General features: G+C 43.0%; 1 protein-coding gene across 4 annotated transcripts in view; it reads left to right on the top strand.

The window, feature by feature from the left end:
* The window catches only part of chd8 (chromodomain helicase DNA binding protein 8), a 202,305-nt gene that overhangs the window by 37,555 nt on the left and 137,134 nt on the right, over positions 1–27,616 (top strand). For all 4 annotated transcript variants that reach the window (XM_084328043.1, XM_084328042.1, XM_084328041.1 and 1 more), the window contains exons 14-15: positions 10,455–10,576; positions 24,614–24,857. In XM_084328043.1, coding sequence (XP_084184169.1) covers positions 10,455–10,576; positions 24,614–24,857 — 366 coding nt within the window. The remainder of the gene's footprint in view (positions 1–10,454; positions 10,577–24,613; positions 24,858–27,616) is intronic.

Genomic DNA, 27,616 nt, shown 5'->3' with positions numbered 1-27,616 from the left:
TGCTTCTAATAATGACAACGACGTTGTCAGCGAGAGCTTAGTGCTGGGTGTGCGAACTTTTGTGAAGCTGCAGAGCCATAGCAACAGCAGCACAATGCAGTATTCCAGCAGTACTCCAATTCAGCCATTTTCAGCCAATGTTGGGTGGGGGGCGCTGCTGTGCGGTTCCCAGAAAAGAGCCAATAACAGCTGAATCAGCTGCTCTGCAGCGCCATACTCTTTGCAAATAAGTCGTTGCAAGGTGGAGAGAGTCGTCACGCAAACCACGATAATGTTGCCGTCTCTCTGCTTTCTCAGTTCTTCGCTTGATATAATTAATACAAATGTCCAATATAACGGAATTCGTTAGCTCATAAAAATGTGATTATAACAGACTGCTGTTTAGTGTCGGACCGACTGCCCACATACGCGGTCTATTTTATTTCAAGTCAGCAGCAGCACGGAGTATCGAGGGACTTATTTTATTTGGAATATATTAATGACTGTATACGCAAAAGTAGCCTAGTTTTAAGTAATACTATTATAAATCTACATGCCTTGAGGATGACATTCTTTATATAGCCTGCATATCAATTGTTTTAAAGCTCAATAAACTATGACCGGAATTAATCTCATTTGTCCGGTAGATTGAAATCTTGCAGGTCACGGAGACCGGCAACAATTTTTTTCTAACGGAAACCCTGGTTTAAACACTGTCTCTCTCTGCTGGGTGGAGGTTTAAACACTGTCTCTCTCTGCTGGGTGGAGGTTTAAACACCGTCTCTGCTGGGTGGAGGTTTAAACACCGTCTCTGCTGGGTGGAGGTTTAAACACGGAGTCTCTCTGCTGGGTGGAGGTTTAAAAACTGAGTCTCTCTCTGCTGGGTGGAGGTTTAAACACTGAGCCTCTCTGCTGGGTGGAGGTTTAAACACGGAGTCGCTCTCTGCTGGGTGGAGGTTTAAACACTGAGCCTCTCTGCTGGGTGGAGGTTTAAACACTGTCTCTCTGCTGTGTGGAGGTTTAAACACTGAGTCTCTCTCTGCTGGGTGGAGGTTTAAACACTGAGCCTCTCTGCTGGGTGGAGGTTTAAACACTGAGCCTCTCTGCTGGGTGGAGGTTTAAACACTGTCTCTCTCTGCTGGGTGGAGGTTTAAACACTGAGCCTCTGCTGGGTGGAGGTTTAAACACTAGTCTCTCTCTGCTGGGTGGAGGTTTAAACACGGAGTCTCTCTCTGCTGGGTGGAGGTTTAAACACTGAGCCTCTCTGCTGGGTGGAGGTTTAAACACTGAGCCTCTGCTGGGTGGAGGTTTAAACACTAGTCTCTCTCTGCTGGGTGGAGGTTTAAACACTGAGCCTCTGCTGGGTGGAGGTTTAAACACTGAGCCTCTGCTGGGTGGAGGTTTAAACACTGAGTCTCTCTCTGCTGGGTGGAGGTTTAAACTGAGCCTCTGCTGGGTGGAGGTTTAAACACTGAGTCTCTCTCTGCTGGGTGGAGGTTTAAACACTGAGTCTCTCTCTGCTGGGTGGAGGTTTAAACACTGTCTCTCTGCTGGGTGGAGGTTTAGACACTGATCTGCTGGGTGGAGATTTAACCTGTTCCACCCCCCTGGGTCGGGACTCGGTACCGACTCCTAAATGACATTATGATCATAGATCCATATTTTTCAGTGATGCAAAAAATTTGCGATTTTTAAAATCAACCGTTTTCAAGTATTAACCCTTTCTCCGCCGATGACGTGTTTACACGTCATTCCTCGCCATGCGGAATCTGCCAGTGACTGGTTACGGCGTCTTTGAGATCAATATTTCATATTTTCGTCATGGTATTCACATTTCACCCACGGAGTCTTTGCTGGTGTTGTAGGACTCCGCTCAACTCTGCAATGCTTCAATACCGCCACCTGGTGGCCGATCGGCGAGTTGCCAAAACCGGAAGTGCTTAGTCCGTCCCCTATTCTGTCCGGCCACTCGCTATCGCTCGCGGGACTCTATCCAGACACCGTGCATATCGATCCGTTGCCATAACTCAATAAACAACATGATTGGATGTGTATTAGTATTATACAAACCGGAACTGGATCACCTAGATCAACATCCCATAATAGCGATCTTTTTGCTCCACGCTCATCACCCAACGGTAAGAGGAGACTGGGGTGAGTTTCAGCGTTTTTCTTTACCATTTTCGATACAAACTGCTCTGATCTATATATCACCCATACTACATAAATCATTTAACGTCGGCCATTGAATTAATTATAAACGACCCCCCCCCCCCTACGGTCAACCGCAGATGATCAGTCAACACGTCTAGAACCGTTGAACAACAGTTGACATTTTTAATCTGGCGTCGATCGGTATCAAACTGCATTTGATGATCTAATATATGCATTTATGGCTATATCTCACGTTCTATGAAATACTGCAGAAAACGATAAAAACATATTTATACTCTAGACCGTATTATTGTATGAATGTGTGAATGAAAAAGTAAAACGTTCCTACATCCTGAACGATAGATAATTGATGTTGAATGGGCCATAGTAATGTCAATTTAGCAATACAATTTAAAAAGTTATAGCCCTGCAAAGAAGGTGAACATCTCCATAGACAAATAGTGCTGGCAGAGAGGCTACAAGGATGGATATAAGCTCCGGCAGAGAATGGGTTAACATCACTAACATGTCACAAAAGCATGTAGAATGTATATTATCATCAATATGTTAGTTTAGCAATAGGTTAAAGGTGTTAAAAGATAGTTTTAAGTTTTCGATTTTCGGTCGTCCATTCCAAGCTTGAAAATGGAAATTTTTAACCATGGGAATTGTAGTCTTTTAGCGGCCATTTCGTAGAGGACATGCATAGCTGTCAACCAGCGTTGGAATTTTTACGAACTACACTTCCTGGCAAGTTCTATGGGGGTTCAAAGTTCAGAGTTGAATTATGTCAATAACTGTTATTATTCATGATAATAAGCCACAAAAGGTAACGTTTTTGACAAATATACAAATATTTCTCCTCCCTATTGTTAGCATGTAGGAACAATTAGATCTGAAATTAGTTTCAAAACGGTTGCACTGTGGGGAAAATTAAAAAGTACACTAGATTACAGTAGATATCATTATCTGTTCTTATGCACGCCTGGTGATACTAAATCCAAATTGAACTCGGGCATTTAAAAGATAATATATGTATATATATATATATATATATTATAGAATTGGCTATAATAAGGTAATGTATACGCATCTATTCTATATTCTATAATAATATTTCAAATTGCATTGGTCCGGATGGGAGAATTCAGTACTGTATCTACAGAACCTTCGGTTTTATCATCTTCCCTTTATTAATTTCCTTAGATTTTTTGTACAAATCTCAAGAGGGTACTGAACGAGGTCAGTGACAGTTTTTTAAGTTTGGTCATTATTATCATGGTGTTATTCACTGTCAAAAATGCAAAGAAAAATCATAATTCATATTCTCCTTGTTTCATCACAATTTAAGCAAGCCTAGTAATGGACACAATATTTCTGACAATGTGAATACATTCCCTGATGTCCATAGATGTACCTAGATACCAAGAATATGCAAATAGCCCTTGTAGAAGTGAAGCAATATTCCATTTACCTAGGTATATATTTTATGCGGATTTTCACAACGTGTGGAACAGGTTAAACACTGAGCCTCTCTGCTGGGTGGCGGTTTAAACTCAGGGCATGTGATTTCTTGGGCTTCATAAATAATAATAATAATAATCATCATCATCACAGAATGTCGCCAGTGCGTTATTGTCCTCGGCGCAGTGTCCACCGAATTCACCAAACCGGTTTAACGCATCAGCCACGTCCCACGCTGTAGTATGCATGGTGAATTATCAGCAGAGCACTGTCAAAACGCTGTTTATATCCATCAATAGCCATCAACTTAATGACGTCACCGCCGTGGCGGCCTGTCCTGACTAATAGCGCATCCTGAAAGGCGCGATAATAAATTTGTTTATCTGGCTTAATGCCACTGATTCAAGCCACGCAAGTGAGAGCGTATATATGATTTAGCAAGAGGAGGAGAGTGAGAGCGTATATATGATGTAGCAAGAGGAGGAGAGTGAGAGCGTATATATGATGTAGCAAGAGGAGGAGAGTGAGAGCGTTACTATATATGATGTAGTAGGGCTGGGCGATATGGAAAAAAAAATCATATTGCGATAAGTATTACTTTTTTTTTTTTTTTTTTTTTTTTTTTATAAACAACAGATGTATGTTTATTTTGCAGCAATTCTTTGTCATTGCCGCCATCTTTAGTGTTACATCCCCTCACACTCCAGTTCTCAGGCTGCAGCTGGTTTAAAAGCGAAAGTAAACCGGCTTCTCTGCTGGCTGTGGCTCCAGGGGAGTTGAACAGTTCTGGCTCTGCTAGTTTATTTTTGATTTTTTGGCGCACCGTGACTCGTGACTGGAGTCTAGTTCTGCTAGCACACATAGCCTACTGTGTACAGACGGTTTCAAACTGTATTTTAAATTAGAAAGCAAACAAAATAAATGGACAAGAGAAAAATAAATCTCAATTTGGTCAGTATTGTCATTTGGACAAGCAAAGCCATTACTTGAAGTTGCAGGCAAGAAAGACAAGTCTGTCCACTGTCTCTGCCCTGTTGCAGGTCACAAACAAAAGTAAAAAAAAAAAAAATTCGATTTTTATTTTATTTCGATATTCGATATCGATTATTAAAATATATCGCGATATTTATCGTTATATCGCCCAGCCCTATGATGTAGCAAGAGGAGAGTGAGAGTGTATATATGATGTAGCAAGAGGAGAGTGAGAGTGTATATATGATGTAGGAAGAGAGAGGAAGACAGTATATACAGTATGATGATGTAGCAAGAGGAGAGTGAGGGCGTATATATGATGTAGCAAGAGGAGAGGGGGAGACAGTATATATATATATATATATATATATATAGTATGATGTAGGAAGAGAGGGAGACGGTATATACATTATGATGTAGCGAGAGGGGGAGACAGTATATACAGTATGATGTAGGAAAAGAGGGAGTCGGTATATACAGTATGATGTAGCAAGAGGAGCAGAGGGGGGTCACTTTTAATACTTCATTGCAAATCCTTTGCACTCGATGCTTTGAGTCATTGTCCATCTGTACTGAAGTGCTGTCTAATGAGTTCTGAAGCATTTGGCTGAATATGAGCAGATAATATTGCCCTGAAACACTTAGAATTCATCCTTCTCCATACTCTTCTCTTCACATCATTCTGGTACGTAGGTTGATCTTTGTCTCATCTGTCCATGGGATGTTGTTCCAGAACTGTACAGGCTTTTTCTTTTCTTTTTAAGATTTATTTTCTGGTCTTCCTGTTTTTGAGGCTCACCGATGAAGCTCACTCTGGTGAAGTCTTGATCACAAACTTTGACACAGATACACCTCCTGGAGAGTGTTCTTGATCTGGCCAACTGTTGTGAAGGGGTTTTTCTTCACCAGGGAAAGAATTCTTCTATCATCCACCACAGTTGTTTTCTGTGGTCTTCTGGGTCTTTTGATGTTGTGAGCTCACAAGTGCCTTCTTTCATTTTAAGAATGTACCAAACAGTGGATTTGGCCACACCTAATGTATTTGCCATCTCTCTGATGGGTTTGTTTTGGTTTTTCAGCCTAATGATGGCTTGCTTCACTGATAGTGAAGCTCTTTGGACCCGATATTGAGAGCTGAAAGCAACAGATTCCAAATGCAAATACCACACTTGAAATAACTTTTTATCCGCTCCTTGTAAAATAAATAATGAGGGAATAACACACACCTGGCCATGGAACAGCTGAGCAGCCAATTGTCCAATTACTTTTGTTCCCTTAAAAAGGAGGAGGCACATATAGAAATTGTTGTAAATCCTACACTGTGTTCACCTGATTTGGATGTAATACCCTCAAATTAAAGCTGAAGTCTGCACTTAAAGCACATCGTGATTGTTTCATTTAAAATCCATTGTGGTGGTCTACTGAGCAAAATGATGACAATTGTGTTGATATATATATATATACCACCTCATCAGTGAAGCGTGGTGGTGGTGTTATGGCGTGGGCATGTATGGCTGCCAATGGAACTGGTTCCCTTGTATTTACTGATGATGTGACAAAAGCAGCAGGATGAATTCTGAAGTGTTTCAGGTAATATTATATGCTCATATTCAGCCAAATGCTTCAGAACTCATTGGACGGCGCTTCACTGTGCAGATGGACAATGACCCGAAGCATTCTGCGAAAGCAACCACTGGGGCGAATCGACTGCAAAGGATTTGCAACCAAATATTACAAGTGAATGTTGTACTTTTGTAATTGCTACACTGATCACCTGATTTGGATGTAAATACCCTCAAATGAAAGCTGAAAGTCTGCACTTAAAGCACATATTTCATTTCAAGTCCATTGTGGTGGTGTACAGAGCCCAAATTGTGAAGATTGTGTCAATGTCCAAATATGTATGGACCTGCATGTATGTGTCTCAGCTGTCTGCAGCCTAGGCTACTACAGGGACACTCAAGGGATTTGAATTGCCAGGAGAAACCATTAATAACAATAATTATACACTGCTTGTCATTAAGCCATATGTATTTAAGCATTACATCACACGCAGGAGTGGTTTGTGACCAATAAACCATGCCTAGGGGTGGTTGTTAGGCCCGAGGCGCAGCCGAGGGTCGTTAGACCCCCCTAGGCATGGTTTATTGGTCACAAATCACGACTGCACGTGGTGTAAAGCTTTTATACAACTGCCAGATTCATCCAACCTTATTTCTATACAATAAACACACATTAATCGAAGATTTATTGAAAAAACCATCCGCCAGAAAAAGTAGTTCCCACAACTCCATGTGGAAGCAGCTTGAAGTGCATCCAACCAAACTAACACATCCAACTGTGTATTATTGGAATGATTGAGAGAAGTTGCCTCATGTGGAAGCAGCTTGAAGTGCATCCAACCAACTAACACATCCAACTGTGTATTATTGGAATGATTGATTGAAAATTTATTAAAACGTTTTCTTTGCCCTATAGGAAAAAAACGTTTTCTTCGCCCTATTTTTTTATTTATTTCTTTTAGCCTAAACTTAACCAGTTGGAAACCAGGGGTACAGTAATAAAATTAGCAATCAACCAATCAATCAATTCAATAGACCATGCTCACTTAAAACAGCGCTGCTTCTCTCTCAGTCTGACTCCCCCGCTGTTGCAGACAGGAGTGTGTGTGTGTGTGTGTGTGTGTGTCACAGTGTGTGTGTGCGTGTGTGTGTGTGCGTGTGTATGTGTGTGTGTGTATGTGTGTGTGTGTGTGTGTGTATGTGTGTGTTTGTGGGTACGCCAGCGTCGGACAGTGTGAGAGAGAACGCTGCAGTCGGAAAGTAGGAAGGAAGAAATTTAAATCAATCAATTAATCTATCAATCAATCCGCGATTTTTCTTTTGTTCTAGATTGAGTCAAGACCCATCAATTACATCATCCAACATTGTTTAAAATACTAACACATTCCCCTTGACAGAATCGCTTCATATTTAGTCGTTATGGTGCTTTCAACATAACCATTTGTTCTCCGCGATCCTGTTTTCTCCCGGAGTGAGCCGGGGAGGGTTATGTGATTTGGTTGTGGGCGGGTCCTGAGCCCAGGACCGTGGATTGTTACCAATAAAGACGTGTGAATGGCCAATCAGAATCGAGAAATTTGCATGCCGTTGTATAACAATAGTTAAGGTTGCCATGGTAACAGTAATACATTTCAGAAGCCTACTGGTACAGTATGCTTTACAGCAGTGGTTCTCAACTGGTCTAGCCTCAGGACCCAACATTTTCCTTAGTCATTAAGTCGCGACCCAACATTTTGAACCACTATGATTTATGTAAAAAGAAAAAGAATTGCAGTAATATGCAATCTTTCAAAACATGAAATAAACACAAAAAAGTGTGCCGTTAATCTTTTTCTCAACGTTGGGTCTGTATTGTCCTTAAATACTTGCCGTAGCTCCCAGCTGTGGTACCAGGAAGTGATTGCACTACCGGAGCTGTAGTCAGAATAATGTGTTAAACTAAAGTAGTGGTCCGGTAATCATTGTTATATAGGTGAGGTTAAGAAGTCCTCAGGATATAACACAATTCGACGATGAGGACGTCTGAATCTGCGCAATGCAAGAAAGAAGAAGTCCGTTGCGAGCTTTGTTTACATTATTAACGTTAGCTAGTTAGCATGTTAGCTCACGTTGATACGGGCGGCACTTGAAAACATCTACAAGAGAAGGAAATCCACTTTACACACTAAAGGAACGATCGACTGGACTATCGTGAGTGTTTACAACAGAAATCGCTTGGGTTATTGGAAATATTGGACCGTTTGATGACAATGTAGCCCCTTTTGTGACTGATGCACGGAGTGAATCCACAGTCACTTGCTCCTCAATAGGAAACCAACCTAGATTTACCATGAAGGACTGGTTCTGGCCGAGCCGTTCGTTATACAAGAATCACAGAGACGTTTCAAAGCTGCTCACAGTTGCACGAGGGTTTCGGACAGAGATACGGGATGGTTTGAAAGCTCTGCGTTGCTAATAAACATTTTAAATAATTTTTATAAACTGCTCAAAACGGCATTATTTCCGCCGTTGGGTGATCACAGCGCATGCGCACCATCCCGTATCTCTGTCCGAAACCCTTGTGCAACTGTGAGTACCGTTGTAATTTCTCTGTGATACTTGTATAACGAACGGTTCGGCCAGAACTAGTCCTTCATGGTAAATCTAGGTTGGTTTCCTATTGAGGAGCAAGTGACTGTGGATTCACTCGGTGCATCACAGTCACGAAAGGGGCTAATGACAATGTGGAGCAATATGAAATGAAAATGGGGGACCCTGATGTAAACAAGACCAACGTCTTTCTCTGGTCTGCATCCCCTTAACAATTGTATGTATTGAGCCGTACTGTATTGTACTACCCATTCTGCAATCTACGTTTTCATTCATTCATTCATTCATGGAACTGTTGCACTGAGCTTGCACTGAATTTGTTGAGAAACCTGCTTCTGCAGCAGTCTGTGTGTGAGCAACCAGTCAGCAGCATTGTGCATTTAGAGATTCACTAAAAGACAAATTGAGAGACAGGTTTGTGTGTGGATTAAGAAATGAAGGTGCACAGAAGAAACTACTGACAGAGAGTGATTTGACACTGGAGAGAGCTGTCAATATCAGTGTAACAATGTTAATGGCATCAAAGGAAGGGCACAGAAAATTACGATAAATCTGGTTTTAAAAGAAACACTGGAAATTACAAAAAGAAGAGACATGTTCATGCTGTTGAACAAGGAGATAGAACAGCTAGTGACTCCTCGGATGAAGAGGAGAGGACAAATCTCCTCCTCTTGTCATTATTTGGGTAGAACACACCTATTTTGAATGCCTTCCGCGTCGGCATTTTTTTTTCTTTTTTTCTTTTTTTTTTTTAATTTGAGCCATTTTAATCTAGATTAATTCCAGCATTGCAGGTAGATTATTCTAGATAAAAAAATGTAATCTATGCCCAGCTCTAATTATATTATATTATATATGCTTATTATTATATATGCTTCTTAGCAGATTTCTTAGCTTAACATAACAGACCTAAATTTGGGGGAACTAATGGGATAACTGGGGTTGCAACAAAAGTGCAACTAGGGCTAAAAACCCAATGAAATTAAATAATAATAATAATAATAAATAATTATGCTTCTTAGCAGACTTCTTAGCTTAACATAACAGACCTACAGTAAGTTTGGGGGAACTAATGGAATAACTGGGGTTGCAACAAAAGTGCAACTAAGGGCTAAAAACACAATGAAATAAAATTATAATAATAATAATAAATAATATATCCTTCTTAGCAGACTTCTTAGCTTAACATCCCAGGGAACTAATGGGATAACTGGGGATGTTGTTTGCTCCTGACAAGAGTCTCAAAGTCTGGGGTGATGGTAGACAAAGCAACTCTGAGGTCATGCTCAATGTCCAATCTGTTCCTCCACTTTGTCTTCAGCTGGACCAGAGCTGAGAAGCCACTTTCACAAAGATAGGTAGTGCAAAAAAAAAAAATAATAAAAAAAAAAAAAAAAAAAAATTACACACGCATCCGCGACCCGCTTTTGGGTCGCGACCCACCAGTTGAGAAACACTGCTTTACAGTACCAGTTAACCTAGGCATTGTCCAACTAACACCTCTCCCGAAGGCTAACCGGCAATGTCCGCTTCCATTCATGGCCTACTAGCACTAACCATATAGAATATCTGCTTAGAGGCTGTCCAGGAAATCATAGAATATGTAAAAGAGCTTCCATGTGTGATTTCTAATATCCTTTTACTCCTATCCCTTTGCTTGGCATCCTGAGGGCCGTCTGCGTCACACACTGTCTTCCGTGTTTTGTCTTCAGCTGTTCTCTCTCTCCTCCCCAGGCGAGGCCCCAGGCCGGTGCGTGGAAGAAGCTGGAGGAGTACAAGGAGTACAAGAGCTGCAACAGCCTGCGAGAGTATCAGCTGGAGGGAGTCAACTGGCTGCTCTTCAACTGGTACAACAGGTACGGTCTGCACACACACACCTTCTCACTCGCTTATGCATATGCATCGCACAAAAATGGGGCTAGTTTTGCATAACACGCCTGACGATTGCACACCCAAAGTAATTTGCGATCTATTATACTTTATACTTATAGCTCATGCATGAGTCTGGTCTCTTTTGAAAGGAAACATTCTGACCGTTCTTCCACAACAAAGAAGAATCACTAATGTGTGTGTAATGAGTGCTAATGTAATAGTTACAGAGGTTTGAACACACTGAAGTAAACGTTTTGTGTACTCTCATTTCTGTTTACTTGTTGCCAGATGCCTGTTTTTAAGTTCCAGCTGAGAGGTGGGAGCTGGAAAACATAACTGTTCCATAGCCTGAAGTTTTATGTAGTACAGGTCCAAAGTTTATAACGATCCCACGAAAAGTTTGTGTTTTACAAAGGTTTTTGTAATGTGTGTACCGGCGTTAATTCGGCATGATTATCCAAAATGGCCGTCCACTTCCATTGATTCCGAGGCTCTAGTCAAAACAATCCGATGCTTAAGTGGTTTACAAATACAACAATACCCAATAACTCTATTGAATTCAACCTCTATAGCTTGTTTGTGTCATGTTTGAATGACTATTTTTATTTTTGATTTGATTTTGATTTTATTTTATTGATGGATTAAAAACACACAACAAGGATCCAAAGGATAACATGAGAGAGTAAAACCCTTATTTCCGTCATGGTCCCAGGGCTGTTAGGCCACAACAAAAAAACACGACAATAACACAACACTCATACATTTAAAACATTATAAGACTAACCTATCGCTAAAATTGTATACCCCACAATAACTAAAAACTGATTGGAAACCCATTCCAACTATAGGGGGCTATTCTTCTATTCTGTCCATGAGCCACTTCCTGACGCTTCTCTTGAAGCTGTGGAGGCTCGAGCTCTGCTTGATGGGGATAGGCAGCTTGTTCCAATCCTGGGCTCCAGAGAAAGTAAGGGAGCATTGGCCCAGTTTGGATCGGAAAGAAGCAGGCTTCAGGTTTGCTATGCTTGCTCTAGTTCTGTGGTTGTGGGATTCGTTGACCGGGGTGAAGAAGTAGTTAACAGAGTTAACAGAGGAACACGTGGGCTTGTGCCGTTATTGCGACTATATGCTGTGCCACAATAAAATAACTGGTGACTCGTAACTAGGTGTATAGCGGTACGCAAATACGTACTGTACCGCCTCAATGTGGTCCTCCGAACGATTGCAACGGTACGGAACCTTTTTTTGCGGAACTTAAATCCCCCCGTCCCAAATATAACTTGCACAACTAACCGGATGTTGTTTGTTCATCCCACGCAGCTACACTGAACGATAGCTGTAATTCAGCATAGCATATTAGCCTTAGTATGGCAAGTGCAACATTCAAGTCTCCCGTTTGGGATAATTTCGGGTTCCCAGTTAACGACAGTAATGGACAAAGACGGGTGGATCGCACTAAAGCTACGTGCCGGCTAGCCCCTTTCGTGACTGATGCAAGCCTTGCATCACAGTCACGAAAGGGGCTACGTGCCGGCATTGTTCAACTTTATTGCGAACTTTATCACGCATTTGAAACGGCATCACCCTAATGTGAATATCACTGGTACAAGGAAGAAACAGACCCTAGTGCAAACCCAGCTCCCCGTGGCATTCAAGCAGCATCTCGCTATTAACCCATTCTCCGCCATTGACGGATTAAGACATCATTCCTCGCCATGCTTAATCTGCCAATGACTGATTACGCCGTCATCCAGATCAATTTTTTTTTTTTTTTTTTTTTTTGTCTTTTTCCCCCTCCATTTTCCTCCGATTTTCTCCCATCCCAATGTTAGTCGTATGCCAATTCCCAGTCCCTTCCTGGTCGCTGCGCACTTACCCCCCACAGTCAGATCATCTGGGAGAGTGGAGGCTACCACGTGCTTCCTCCGACACACGTCCAGCCAATCACCGCTTCTTTTCACCTGGCAGCGCGGATTCTCATCGAGAGGGCGTAGCGTGTGGGAGGATCACACTATCCCCCTCGAGTCCTATCCGCGCTTAGCAGGCGCCCCGACCGAACTGTAGGAGTCGCTGTTTACAACGACCCGGACCCACCCCGCCAGCTTCTCCCACCCTCTAATACAGCCAATTGTATTAGTGCAGACGGCCAGCCAAGCTGGTGACAACCCCGGAGCTGTGAGCTGGATTCGAACAGGCGAATCCAGCTCACAGCTCCGGGGCTGGTGACGAACGCAATCTCCGCTCGGCCACCTAACCGCCCTATCCAGATCAATATTTCAAATTTTCGTCATGGTATTCACATTTCACCCACGGAGTCATGACTGGTGTTGTAGATCTCCACTCAACTCTCCAGCGCTTCAATACCGCCACCTGGTGGCCGATCGGCGAGTTGTCAAACCGGAAGTGGGGCCGGAAGTGCTTGGTGTCACCCCTATTCCGTCCGCCACTCGCTATCGCTCGCGGGACTCCATCTGGACACACTGGATAATCGATCCGTTGCCATAACTTGATAAACAACATTATTTGGACGTGTATATAGTATTATACAACCTGGAAATGGAGCGCATAGATCAACATCCCATAATAGCGATCTTTTTGCTCCAGTATCATCCCCCATCGCTACGAGGAAGCTGCGGTGAGTTTCAGCGTTTTTGATTATTATTATCCATACAAACTGCTATGATCTATATATCACCCATACGACATGAATCATTTAACGTCGGTCATTGCATTATAAACGAGAACACAGGGTTTAAGCACATGTTAAAAGTAATAGAGCCCCGCTACCTAGTTCCCTCTCGTCCGTATTTCAGCCAGCAAGTCATACCAGCTCTGTATAAACAAGCACACGCTACAGTTGTCCACGACTTATCCAAGGCATCTGCTATATAATAATCTTCAGATTTACTTTTAGTGTTATTAGTAGGTTACAGCAGTAAGCCAGGGCTGTACAGTGCGATATATATGTCGCACGTGCTACACTGACGTCAGTCTGTGCGATGAATGGATTGACTTCAGTAGCACTGGTGCGATGGCCCGTGTGTGGCAAAAAAAGAAAAGTGTGACGGTATTAACTATTAAGTTGAATGGGCCACGGCGCCACGCTATCCACTTGGTGAGTTGACAGTGCCACGAGAGCACTGCACAAGACCAGCGGACATAGAATGTTTAATAAAAGTTCCCACAGTACTGGCCAACCCCGCGGACATATATAATGTTTAATAAAAGTTCCTGCTGTACTTGCCAACCCGCGGAAATATAGAATGTTGAATAAAAGTCCCGCGGTACTAGCCATCAGTCAAGGAAGCACTCGCAAACAGATAACATTAAACACAGCAGAAGATGGAAAACAGACAGGCTGACCAACGGGGAACTGCATCCAACCCTAGTACAACCCTCGAGTCTAAGGCAAGGACACATTTAAATCACAGAGGTGTATGTTAGTCTATTGGAACTGTATACAGTGGTTAACTTCTAGTTAGCGTTTTAGCTATATAGCTGCTTGCTAGCTAACGTTAGCGGTTAGCCCCGTGTGCGCGTGTGCTCAAAGCACTGTATCTGTTATGACTATAGTCTATAATGTTTCCAAAAACGCACCGGACTACGATGTAAGGTTAGACATTTTATTTTATGCTCAAAAGCCCCTGGCTTGCACATCGCAGTCACGAAAGGGGCTAGCTGTGCACAACAGCACACCAACCCAACTGACGTTACCACAACACTTGACGGTACTTCACAGCACTGTCGTAAGGCCACCGTGCCGTCTTAAAGGCACAGTGAACACTGTTGTGATGCCACTCAGATGCATACACAACATTGACGCGGCTTGACAACCGAGGTTCAAAGTTAACTTGATTGATTGAAAACTTTATTAGCAGATTGCAGAATGGGTACAATACAGTACAGCTCAATACACACAATTGTTAAGGGGATGCAGACCAGAGAAAGACTTTCGTCTTGTTTACATCAGGGTCCCCCATTTTCAATTCATCATAACATATGACATACACGACATACAGATAGACAGTACTGCTACATCTATACATTTCACATCTATCTATACACTTCACAACATACTTCGGTTTTTTGGAGCAAATAAAGAAAGAATTTGTCTGAAAGCATTTCTTGTTAAAGTTTGGATTTTGTGTGCCCTGTATGCAAGATTCATGTCCCTTGCCAGTCACATACCTATTTAAGTAATGAACTGCACTACTTGTGGTTGTTTTTAGAGATTTTAGAGACGTTTTATACTCGTGCTACAAGATTTTGGCCTGTGCTACAAAACTATCAACCTCTGTAGCACCAGTGCTATGTGCAAAAAAAGTTAACGTACAGCCCTGAGTAAGCCTTAGTTTGCTCAGTAAATTATGGCCAATTCGTTTTATATTGTTTAATACAGTTAAATAAATAGATAAATGAAAAGCTATTTTTTGTTTTGTATTCCCCCCCCACTGTACCAGAAATCATACCGAACCGTGACTTCAAAACCGAGGTACATACCGAACTGTGGATTTTGTGTACCGTTACACCCCTACTAGTAACGGAGACGGGGAGGATCTCCGTTAGATGGCATAACAAGTGACAGTGGCTCAGGTGGTACAACGGTCATCTGGTAATCTGTAGGTTCCTGGTTCAATTCTGGCTCCACCTGGGAGCATGTCGAGTGTCCTTGAGCAAGACACTTAACCCCTAACGTCTCCCGGTGAGCAGGTGGGCACCTTGCATGGTGGCCTCCGCCGTCTGTGTGGGTATGTGAGTGAATGTGAGGCATAATTGCTTTGGATAAAGGCCTTCTATAAATGCAGTACACTTATCATTGTAATGCAGTCCATTAAACTTTGTTCTTGTAAAGCACTAGTCTAAATTTACAACACCATGTTAGCGGACCTGAGAACTCTAAAGCCTCAGGTAGGCTAAAGGTTAGCGATGCAGGTGTTGGAAGGCTAGAAAAGCGGGCTTGTGAGGTTACAGGTTTGATCCCCAGATGGGCAGGAAAAAGGGAGAAAATGAACAACACCTCGTCAACAATCACCATTGGAAGTGCCTTTTAGCAAGGCACTTTAGCCCCTAATTTCTCCTCAACGCTACCCGCTTGCTCAGCAGACCTCCCCCATGTAAATAAAGGCTAGATACCTGAACAGAACTCTCTTCAGCATCTGAACAGAACTCAACAGAACTCTTCAGCGCCTGAACAGAACTCTTCAGCGCCTGAACAGAACTCTTCAGCACCTGAACAGAACTCTCTTCAGCACCTGAACATAACTCTTCAGCGCCTGAACAGAACTCTCTTCAGCACCTGAACGGAACTCTCTTCAGCGCCTGAACGGAACTCTCTTCAGCGCCTGAACAGAACTCTCTTCAGCGCCTGAACAGAACTCTCTTCAGCGCCTGAACAGAACTCTCTTCAGCACCTCAAGAGTCACTTTATTGTCCCATCAGCTGGGAAATTTGTCTTGGCCTTACACCCACTACAGCCACAGACACATACATACAGACATGACACAACACAACTGACTCCAAACAGAGGAGATAAACAATGTAAAAGATACAGTAGAGTACCTGCACAGCAGGATGTCTGGCAACACCACATATAGAATAGTATACCCAAATATTGGTTATCGAATAGCGATAATATACAACCAAATATCAGTTATTCGATAATTGCCGGCCATTTATCTGGCACACATTTTTTTATATCCACTTTTTCTCCCCTTTTTCTATTTTTCTCCCATCCCAATTCCGCTGTGCCAATTCTCCCCTCCCCTGTCTTGGACGTTGCTCGCATATGCCCCCCACATGCCGGTCGTAGGGAGGATAGAAGTCTTTCATCACGTGTCCCCTCCGATACATGTGGAGGCAGCCAGTCACATCTTTTCACCTGCCAGCGCAGACTCTCATTGGCGAGGTGTAACATGTGGGAGGCTCACACTACCCTTGCCATTTCCTGTCTCTGCTGTGCAGGCATCCCCAACCGACCTGTAGGAGTCGCTGTCCACAACGTCCAGATTACCACCCATCGACTTCCACCCACTAACTCTGCCAATTGAGTTAGTTAGTATGACGGCTGGCCCAAGCCGGAGGCAACGCCGACAGCCGGAGTCGAACCCGGTGTCTCTTGCGTTGGTGACGAGCGCAATGTCCGCTGCGCCACCCAGCCACTTATCTGGCACTATTTAAAAGTTTAACTGGGATAGGAATAAAAGAGTTTTTAAACCTGTTTAGTCTCTAGAGCAGGGGTTCCCAAACTTTTCAGGCCGGGGCCCAGAAAATAAGGCGTCAGAGAGCCGCGGCCCAATGCACATCGTCTGGCTTTTTTTTCTTTTTTTTTTTCAGGTGACCGATTTTTTAAGCCAAATATCACTTCAATCCTATTAAGTTAGTTCAAGTTAGTTATTCATTTATATGTGCTATTTATGAGAGGGCTAACTTGTTGCAAAATAATAATGATAATAATAATAGCCTCATTAAAATACTATTGTTGCTTCGGTTGTTTTCAGCGTTTTATGTGCATAATCTGTTATTTAGTTTGAAATGTTCGTTGAAATAAGTAGATTTTTCGTTTTTGTTTATTTATTAAGTTAATATAAAACCATATAGGTAGTCACATTTTAGAATACAATAGAATAGAATTTTAGAATACAACTAGAAACACTGTCCTGGCCTGCTTCTAAGTTCAGTGGCCTGACAAAAAAAAAAATAAAAAAAAAAAAAAAAAATTTAATCATCTCGCTGCCCACCCGTGGCTGCTCGCGGCCCACCTTTGGGTCGCGACCCCGACTTTGGGAACCACTGCTCTAGAGCAGGGGTTCCCAAACTTTTTCAGCTCGAGACCCAAAAGAGAAATTTGGTGTTTCCCCGGGACCCAAACTTACAAAAATACATCATGAATTGCCATAACATACATTTATACTGATAAAGAACACAACAAACATGAATTTCAAATGTATATGTAATTTATTTATTTAATTATAAAAGTACATCACAGCAATAATCAAGAGTGTAATGTTAAGTTGCTCACCACCTCATAACATATGTACATACATTTACATTACATTTAGTCATTTAGCTGACGCTTTTATCCAAAGCGACTTACAAGTTCTGTACGACAAGACAGCAAGAAGGGTACAACTCTATCAGCTGAGTAACAATGTTCATCAAAGTGTTGCGTGTTACAGTGTAGGTTAGTTTATTAGGACAAGTGCATTAGGTTAGGTAAGGTTAGTCAGTGTTAGATTTTTTATTTTTTTTAATCATTTCAGATAATGGTTGAAGAAGTGAGTCTTTAGTCGACGGCGAAAGATTGGCCGGGATTCGGCTGTCCTAACTGGGATGGGTAGTTCATTCCACCATTGTGGGGCAAGGACTGAGAATAGGCGGCTACTCTTTGATGACCCTCCGGGAGCTTGGATAGGAGTAGGTCTGAGGCGACCAGAAGATGCAGAGCGTAGGGGTCTTGAGGGTGTGTAGTTAGAGACCATTGACCGGAGGTAGGTGGGAGCGGTTCCCTTTGCCGCACGGTATGCTAGGTCGAGGGCCTTGAAGCGGATACGTGCAGCAATGGGGAGCCAGTGCAGGTCCCTAAGAAGTGGGGTGACATGGGCCAACTTCGGTAGGTTTGAGATCAGGCGGGCCGCTGCGTTTTGAATGAGTTGAAGAGGCTTGGTGGCAGTGGCCGGGAGGCCAGCTAGCAGTGCGTTGCAGTAGTCGAGGCGGGAGATGACTGTTGATTGGACGAGGAGTTGGGTGGCTTCTTTTGTCAGGAAGGGGCGTATCCTTCTGACGTTGCTCAGGAGGAATCTGCAGGTTCTGGTTGTCGCTGCGATGTGAGCAGAGAAGTTCAACTGGTCGTCGAGGACGACACCAAGGTTCTTGGCGGTCGGGGACGCAGTCACAGCTGCATTCTCGACTGTGATGGAGAGGTTGGTCAGGGGGGAGGATTTGGCTGGCAGGTGGAGCAATTCTGTTTTGCTTAGGTTCAGTTTGAGGTGGTTGGTCATCATCCAGGCGGAGATGTCGGACAGACAGGCCGAGATCCGCTCAGAGACGTGGATATCTGAGGGAGGGAAGGAGAGGAAGAGTTGAGTATCATCGGCATAACAATGATATGAGAAGCCATGAGACGTGATAATGTTACCCAGTGATTTAGTGTAGAGGGAGAAGAGAAGGGGTCCTAGGACAGAGCCCTGGGGGACACCCGTCCGGAGGGGGCGGGTGGCCGACAGAGTCCCTCTCCATGACACTTGGTAGGAGCGGTCGTTGAGGTATGATGTCAGCCATGTCAGCGCAGATCCAGCCACTCCCATTCCTGCGAGGGCCGCGAGGAGGATCTGATGGTTGACTGTGTCAAAGGCTGCAGATAGATCTAGGAGAATCAGGACAGAGGAGAGGCCTTTCGCTTTTGCTAAGTGAAGTGCCTCTGTGACCGCAATGAGGGCCGTTTCTGTGGAGTGGCCAGTCCGGAAGCCAGACTGATTGGGGTCTAGGAGGTCATTCTGTAAGAGATGAGCAGTAAGTTGGTTGGATTCAGCACGTTCAAGTGTTTTAGAAAGGAAGGAGAGAAGAGAGACAGGACGATAGTTGGCTATGACGGTGGGGTTCAGGGTTGGTTTTTTTATGAGGGGCGTGACTCTGGCTTGTTTTAGGGAGGTGTATTTTGTAACACTTTTAAATGAACAAACATGTTCTACTCTCCTTTCTATTTCTCACCCCTTTTTCAACTCTCCATTTCTTACCCCCTCCCTCCATCCCTCAACCTTAAACTCCAACATTGAGCAACATTCTGATTAATTTGTACTGACTTATTTAAAAATTCTACTGACCTGACATCATGCTAGAAGGGGTATAATATTTCATCTATGGCACAATGAAATCTAATGAGAGGTATGTGGCTGAAGTTTTCAACCAGCAGATCTATTCTGGGCTTGGTTTTTGAAAGTGCTATTCTGAGGTCATGCTGAGCATTCAGTCTGTTTCTGTATTTGTTTTTCAGGTATGCTAGAGTAGAAAACCCAGATTCACATAAGTATGTGGTGCCAAACTGAATCAACACATCTACATCTTTTTTATAAAAAAAAAAATGTATTAACCTTTTTATTATAATTTCTTTTTAAATTGGCGACCCAATACAAACGGGTCCAGTTTGGGACCCTAAGTTTGGGAAACGCTGCTCTAGAGCAGGGGAGGGAATTAGGCCACTTTACTCGCGAAATGTGAGTATTTTTTACGTTTGGCGAGTGATTCATGAAGACCACTCGCCAATCTGGCGAGTTGACAGTGCCACGAGAACACTGCACAAGACCCGCGGACATATATAATGTTTAATAAAAGTTCCCACAGTACTGGCCAACCCGCGGACATATATAATGTTTAATAAAAGTTCCCGCAGTACTGGCCAACCCGGGGACATATATAATGTTTAATAAAAGTTCCCGCAATACTGGCCAACCCGCGGAAATATAGAATGTTGAATAAAAGTCCTGCGGTACTAACCATCAGTCAAGGAAGCACTCGCAAACAGATAACGTTAAACACAGCAGAAAATGGAAAACAGACAGACTGACCAATGGGGAACTGCATCCAACCCTCGAGTCTAAGGCAAGGACACATTTAAATCACAGAGGTGTATGTTAGTCTATTGGAACTGCCCCGTGTGCTCAAAGCAGCCAGCCCCATGTTAGCTAGGTGTATCTGTTATTAGTTACTATAATGTTTCCAAAAACGCACCGGACTACGACGTAAGGTTAGACATTTTATTTCATGCTCAAAAGCCCCTGGCTTGCACATCGCAGTCACGAACCAGTGCACAACAGCACACCAACCCAACTGACGTTACCACAACACTTGACGGTACTTCACAGCACTGTCGTAAGGCCACCGTGCCGTCTTAAAGGCACAGTGAACACTCGGATGCATACACAACATTGACGCGGCTTGACAACAGAGGTTCAAAGTTAACTTGATTGATTGATTGAAAACTTTATTAACAGATTGCAGAATGGGTACTGTAACTGAGGGGTTACAATACCCTGACTGTATTAAAGATTGTGATATATTAAACCACTACTAGTTATGTACTTTAATTACTGGCCATACAGTACATGAATATATATGATGAACACCCACACAAGAATACGGCATTGACACATAAAGTTCTATTGGAGGGTTATTTATTATTATTAAGCAACGTTAGGTTACAGATAGAGAATTAGGCTCGCGCTTGTATGGCGAAGAACATACGTAAAGTCAGTCAAGAGCATAAGTCAATGAGAATAGTAGGAATACTAGGATGGGTCTAAGCTGACGCCACCTGTGGTATAGCAATTATATGGGCCACACCGGTACCAGCTGGAGACACTGGGGGGTTCCCTCCGGGGTGTAAGGCCGGAAGGGGTAGAGGAATGTTCGGGTACAAAGTCTGGGTCAACGAGGAATAACGAGGCTCCAGATACAGGAGCCGGTGCATGTACTCCCTTGATCAGCAGACAAAGCAATAGTTGTAATCCAAGATGCTCGATAGCATTGACGACAGCTAGCCAGCCCCTTCCAAGAGGCGGGCCCGAGTGGTGATCCTCACGGGGGTAAATCCCAAACGACAGTGGAATCAACGGTGCTCTTCTCCGGTGGTCACGGTCCCAAAGCAATATAATCCAACCAGAAATGGTTCTGCAATCGCCGGTGTAGATTCTCCTGTGTACATATCCAACGGTTCTCGCCTAGGACTCCTCGGGTGTGGGCACGGATTTAGGCCGCACAGCCTGGATAAGTGCACTAGCTAAATACACGACGAACCGATGGTAATGCTGGTCACTGAAGAACTGTAGCCGCACGATACACAATAAATGATCGACTATTACTTCACATTAGATTAAGTCGAACTCAACGTTACTGCGTTAAACTCTGACACTTTAGCATTCTATTCGCACACGGTTCTCAATGCTCTATTTAGATGCAAGGTTGCTCACTTCACTGCACGTTGACTCGTGGTGAAGGTATTACTAGTAATGAACGAATTGCTGCTGTTTACACCTGCGCCGTATTTATACGTAAGTGAATATCTAGTCCCAACCTGGTCACTTTGGTCCTGAATCACTACACTGCCAAAGGCATGTTCTAACATGCCCCAAACTCGCCCACTGCACCTGTCTGAGTGCGAGACTGCCTGGAGCCTGGGGGGGCTGTCCAATAGGAGAGCGAATATTACTCTGGTCTGTACGCAGGTAAAGGGATATTCCGTGTATATATACAAACGATATACAAGGTATATCAAAACAATAAATATATATATTCAGTTTAATCTGACCCTTTGCAACAGGTACAATACAGTACGGCTCATTATACAACGGCATGCAAATTTCTCTATTCTGATTGGCTGAAACAGTCCATTTACACGTATGTATCCTTCATAATCCACGCTCCTGGTCCCAGGACCCGCCCACCACCGAATCACATCACTCCGCCGGATCACTCCGTCGGAAAAAACAAGATGGCGGACAATAATCTTTAACAAATGGATATGTTGATAGCGTCATAACGACTAAATATAAAGCGATTCTGTCAAGGGGAACGTGTTAGTATTTTAAACAATGTTGGATGATGTAATTGATGGGTCTTGACTCAATCTAGAACAAAAGAAAAATCGCGGATTGATTGATAGATTAATTGATTGATTTAAATTTCTTCCTTCCTACTTTCCGACTGCAGCGTTCTCTCTCACACTGTCCGACGCTGGCGTACCCACAAACACACACATACACACACACACACACACACACACACACACACACACACACATACACACACACACGCACACACACACTGTGACACACACACACACACACACACACGCACACACACACACACACACACTCCTGTCTGCAACAGCGGGGGAGTCAGACTGAGAGAGAAGCAGCGCTGTTTTAAGTGAGCATGGTCTATTGAATTGATTGATTGGTTGATTGCTAATTTTATTACTGTACCCCTGGTTTCCAACTGGTTAAGTTTAGGCTAAAAGAAATAAATAAAAAAATAGGGCGAAGAAAACGTTTTTTTCCTATAGGGCAAAGAAAACGTTTTAATAAATTTTCAATCAATCATTCCAATAATACACAGTTGGATGTGTTAGTTGGTTGGATGCACTTCAAGCTGCTTCCACATGAGGCAACTTCTCTCAATCATTCCAATAATACACAGTTGGATGTGTTAGTTTGGTTGGATGCACTTCAAGCTGCTTCCACATGGAGTTGTGGGAACTACTTTTTCTGGCGGATGGTTTTTTCAATAAATCTTCGATTAATGTGTGTTTATTGTATAGAAATAAGGTTGGATGAATCTGGCAGTTGTATAAAAGCTTTACACCACGTGCAGTCGTGATTTGTGACCAATAAACCATGCCTAGGGGGGTCTAACGACCCTCGGCTGCGCCTCGGGCCTAACAACCACCCCTAGGCATGGTTTATTGGTCACAAACCACTCCTGCGTGTGATGTAATGCTTAAATACACACAATTGTTAAGGGGATGCAGACCAGAGAAAAACGTTTGTCTTGTTTACATCAGGGTCCCCCATTTTCAATTCATAACATATGCCATACACGACATACAGATAGACAGTACTGCTACATCTATACATTTCACATCTATCTATACACTTCACAACATACTTTGTTTTTTTTTTTCTTTCACTGCCCAACCCAGTCCAACCCAGCATCTTTCACTGCCCAGTTCAGCCCAACCCAGTCCAGAATAGATCCCTCTTTCATGTTAATATGTTTTATGCTAATATTGTGAAGAGTAGAGACACTGTTATTAACACTTTGATCGCCGGGGTTAAATTCATAATTTACCATCCCTCGCCAGCCCTATTTAACATGGAGAAGTTCCCCTTCTTTGCAGGGCTATAACTTTTTAAATTGTATTGCTAAATTGACATTACTATGGCCCATTCAACGTCCTATATCTATTGTTCAGGGTGTAGCAACGTTATACTTTTTCATTCACATATTCATACTAAAATACGGTCTAAAGTATAAGTATGTTTTTATCGTTTTCTGCAGCTTTCTCCAGAACTTGATTTATAGCCCCAAATGTATTATATTGATGATCAAATACAGTTTGATAGGAATCTGTGCGAGATAAAAAATTTCAACTGGACGTGCTTCTAGGAGTTACTAAGTATGATCTGATGTTGACCGGATGGGCGGGGGGTCGCTTATAATTCCGTGGGCAACGTTATATCATTCATCTAGTGTGGGTGATATGATCATTAGAGCAGTTGCTAAAGAAAAAAAAAAAAAAAAAAAAAAAGCTGGATCTTACCGTATCTTCCTCGCGCCGTTGGACGATGAGCGTGCAACTGAAATATTCCTATTATGGGATGTAGAAATACCCGATCCATTTCCAGGTTGTATAATAGTATATACGTCCAAATCATGTTGTTTATCGAGTTATTTGCAACCGATCGACATCCAGTGTGTCAAGATGGAGTCCTGCTAACGATAGCGAGTGCCCGGACGAAATATGGGTGAGCACCACTTCATCCGCATCACTTCCTGTTTGGGCGATCGGCCGATCGGCCACCAGATGGCGCTCTTGAACCGTTGGAGAGTTGAGAGGGGCTCACCAGTACATATAATGTCTCCGGGGGAGAAATATGATTTTGATCACAGATTTTTTAAATATTGATATCAAAGACGCTGTCCAGCGTCTTCGGCAGAATAAGCATGGCGGGGAAAGACGCTGCACAGCGTCTTCGGCGATTAAAGTGTTAATGTTTTATGCTAATATTTTAAAGAGTAGAGCCACGGTGTGATTATTACTACGATTGAAAATCTATTTAGACGAAGACATACAAAGAAGTAATTATCACAATTAGCGATTTTCTTTTGGCTAGTAAAAAAAATCTGTTTGGCTGGTAAAAAATATCAAATACTCTAGAGCGTGGAACTCTAAACCTCCTCCCAGAGGGCAGTAGCTCATACTCGGCATGTAGAACACCTGACCCGCTCACCCCCCCCCCCCCCCACAGGCAGAACTGCATCCTGGCGGACGAGATGGGCCTGGGCAAGACCATCCAGTCCATCACCCTGCTGTCGGAGGTGTTCGCCACCGGCATCCAGGGCCCCTTCCTGGTCATCGCCCCGCTCTCCACCATCACCAACTGGGAGCGCGAGTTCGCCACCTGGACCGACATGAACGCCATCGTGTACCACGGCAGCCTGGCCAGCCGGCAGATGATCCAGCAGTACGAGATGTACAGCAAGGACGACAAGGTGGGGGGGGGGGGGGGTTAGGGTTAGAGGGGGGGGGGGGGGGGGGGTGTGTTGTGTGAAGGAGGTGTGTGTTGTGTGAAGGAGGTGTGTGTTGTGTGAAGGAGCTGTGTGTTGTGTGAAGGAAGTGTGTGTTGTGTGAAGGAGTTGTGTGTTGTGTGAAGGAGGTGTGTTGTGTGAAGCTTGTGTGTGTTGTGTGAGGGAGGTGTGTTGTGTGTGTTGTATGAGGGAGGTGTGTTGTTGTGTGAAGGAGGTGTGGTGTGTGTGTGTGTGAGGGAGGTGTGTTGTGTGTGAGGGAGGTGTGTTGTGTGTGTTGTGTGAGGGAGGTGTGTTGTGTGAGGGAGGTGTGTTGTGCGTGTTGTGTGAGGGAGGTGTGTTTGATTGATTGATTGATTGATTGATTGAACATTTTATTAACAGATTGCAGAATGGGTACAGTACAGCTCAATACATACAATTGTTAAGGGGATGCAGACCAGAGAAATACTTTCGTCTTGTTTACATCAGGGTCCCCCATTTTCAATTCATCATATTTCATATCTAAATCATATAATATCTCATTGCTAAATATATGCATTGGGTATCATTTCCACTTCATATTTATCAAATAGTCTCGGGGATGCAAAGACATAATCAATTCTGGATAATGTGTTATGTCTCGCCGATCGACGAGAGTACTTTCGGGTCGTGGGATTAAGTGAACGCCATAAATCATTTACCCCTGTAGTCTTTGACCAATCCTTTAATGCTTTAGATGAATTTTTTGTTCGCTGGAAAAGGCAAGGTAAGATTTGTCCATCCTTGGATTCCAAATGGCATTAAAATCCGCACCTATTATAAATGAGTACTCGGGATGGTTTAACATTTCATCGGTTAGTGAAGTGAAGAAACCCTCTTCGTACAAATTTGGGGCATATACCGCTGCCAACGCTATTTTCCTGTTATTGTGTACAATCCTAGCTATAGTTATACGCCCCTCCGCATCCGACCATACCCCCTTTAATTCGATATTTAACTTACATCTGACGACTATGGCTACACCTCGAGTTCTCGTACCAAAAGAAGAGTGACTAATATTATGGTATGTGTTATCCGCTAACGTATCTATGTCTTCCTCTAAAATGTGCGTTTCGCTTAGTAGAGCCACGTCCACATGTTCTTTTTTCATCAGTGTGAGCACGCTTTTGCGTTTGTGTTGTTTGTTTATCCCACCAGTGTTCCATATCATTATATTCAAACTAGCCATAATCTATGCATGTTTTTGTGTAGTTTTTGGTAATGCTTCTGGAGTGCGAAGCTACAATAGATGTACATCCAATTATTGAGGTCCCGTTGAGAGCCGAGCTTAAAAACATATATATATATACAAATAAAAATCCCCTATTTTCCCCTCACCCAGAGAGTCGTACAGGCCTGTGTTCCAAAAACACATCCTCCGCGTATGACTCCCTCCCTTAGGCCACCGGATTGCCCAAACTGAGTTTTGTAATCCTAATCTTCCTATGCTAATTGCCATAGGATCTAACATTTTCATTCTAATACAATAGAATGTCGCTTTTGGTCTTGCGCCTTCCCTTACTGTAATGAAATATTATGAAAAATGAAAAAAAAAAGAATAAACTTTCATCGATATATTCATTTGAACCCTCTACTAACTTATGTAGGAAACATCTGGAAAAAGGAAAAGATTGTAGAGAAACATTAACACCTTAATATGAAGAACAATGTGAAAGAACAATGTAAGATAAAAGAGAGAGAAAGAAAAAAAAGAAAAAAAAGATAAAAATAAGGAGTGAGAGATAGAATAATACTCAACGTGGAGAAGCCACTAGAACAGAATTGAGTAATTAGATAAAAGAGAAAAACAGAGCCTTTTAGAGCTACAATGTGCCAATCTCTTCATCAGTGGAGTGATTACTTAAATTGTTAGAATAACCTTGTTGTGCTCATACGTTTAGGTGTGGTTGATTTTTTAAAGTTTTATTAAGGCCTGATTAAACTTCAGTCAATTGATCATATGCTATGTTTATACACACCGGATGTTAATGTTAGAGTTGCAAGCCTTCGTTGTTATGGTGCATTATATTCTAGAAGGTTGTAGAATACACTAGTATATACTAACAGACTGTTGTTGTGTTCCAGAATGATCTAAGTGACCCAGAGCAGTCGAGCGATAAGCCCAGAATCTTCCAGATTGTTCTTATTGTCAATGATATGTTCTTGTCTCCACGGAGACCAGAGGTCTGAAAATAGTATGCATTACGAATCGTATTATACACAATTTGCCTTGGTGTAGCCGGCCTGCATATCATCTGCTAATTTTGTTGAGCACAGATAAAGTCATTCTAATACTGATATACACAGAGAAAGAGAGAGATGAGAAGGCTTATCTGTTTTCAGACAGTGTTTCGTTCTGCCTTGGGGGTTCTGCTCCATGTCGATTCCAATATTCCTCAGCTTCTTTAGGCGTGTGTAATCCTACCCTACGGCTGTCCCTGCCCACGATCGATAACAGCGCCGGGTATGCTAGCCTTGGTCTGAGGCCAGACATGAACAATTTCTGCATCACCTCCTTGTAGGGGAGACGTCGAGCGATGGCCTCTTTGCAAAGATCCTCGTAGATAAATATTGAGTGTTCATTATGTTTCAGCTTCCCCCTTTGAATGCGAGCAATTTTGATGATGTCATCTCTTATTGCCGTCTTCCGCAGAGTAACAATGATGACTCTTGGCCCGTTGCTTCTTTGCTCCCGAGTACCGATT

The sequence above is a fragment of the Notolepis coatsorum genome (genome assembly GCF_963971535.1).
Source record: "Notolepis coatsorum genome assembly, chromosome: 13".
NCBI lineage: Eukaryota > Metazoa > Chordata > Actinopteri > Aulopiformes > Paralepididae > Notolepis > Notolepis coatsorum.
This window is presented reverse-complemented; position numbering and strand designations above follow the sequence as displayed.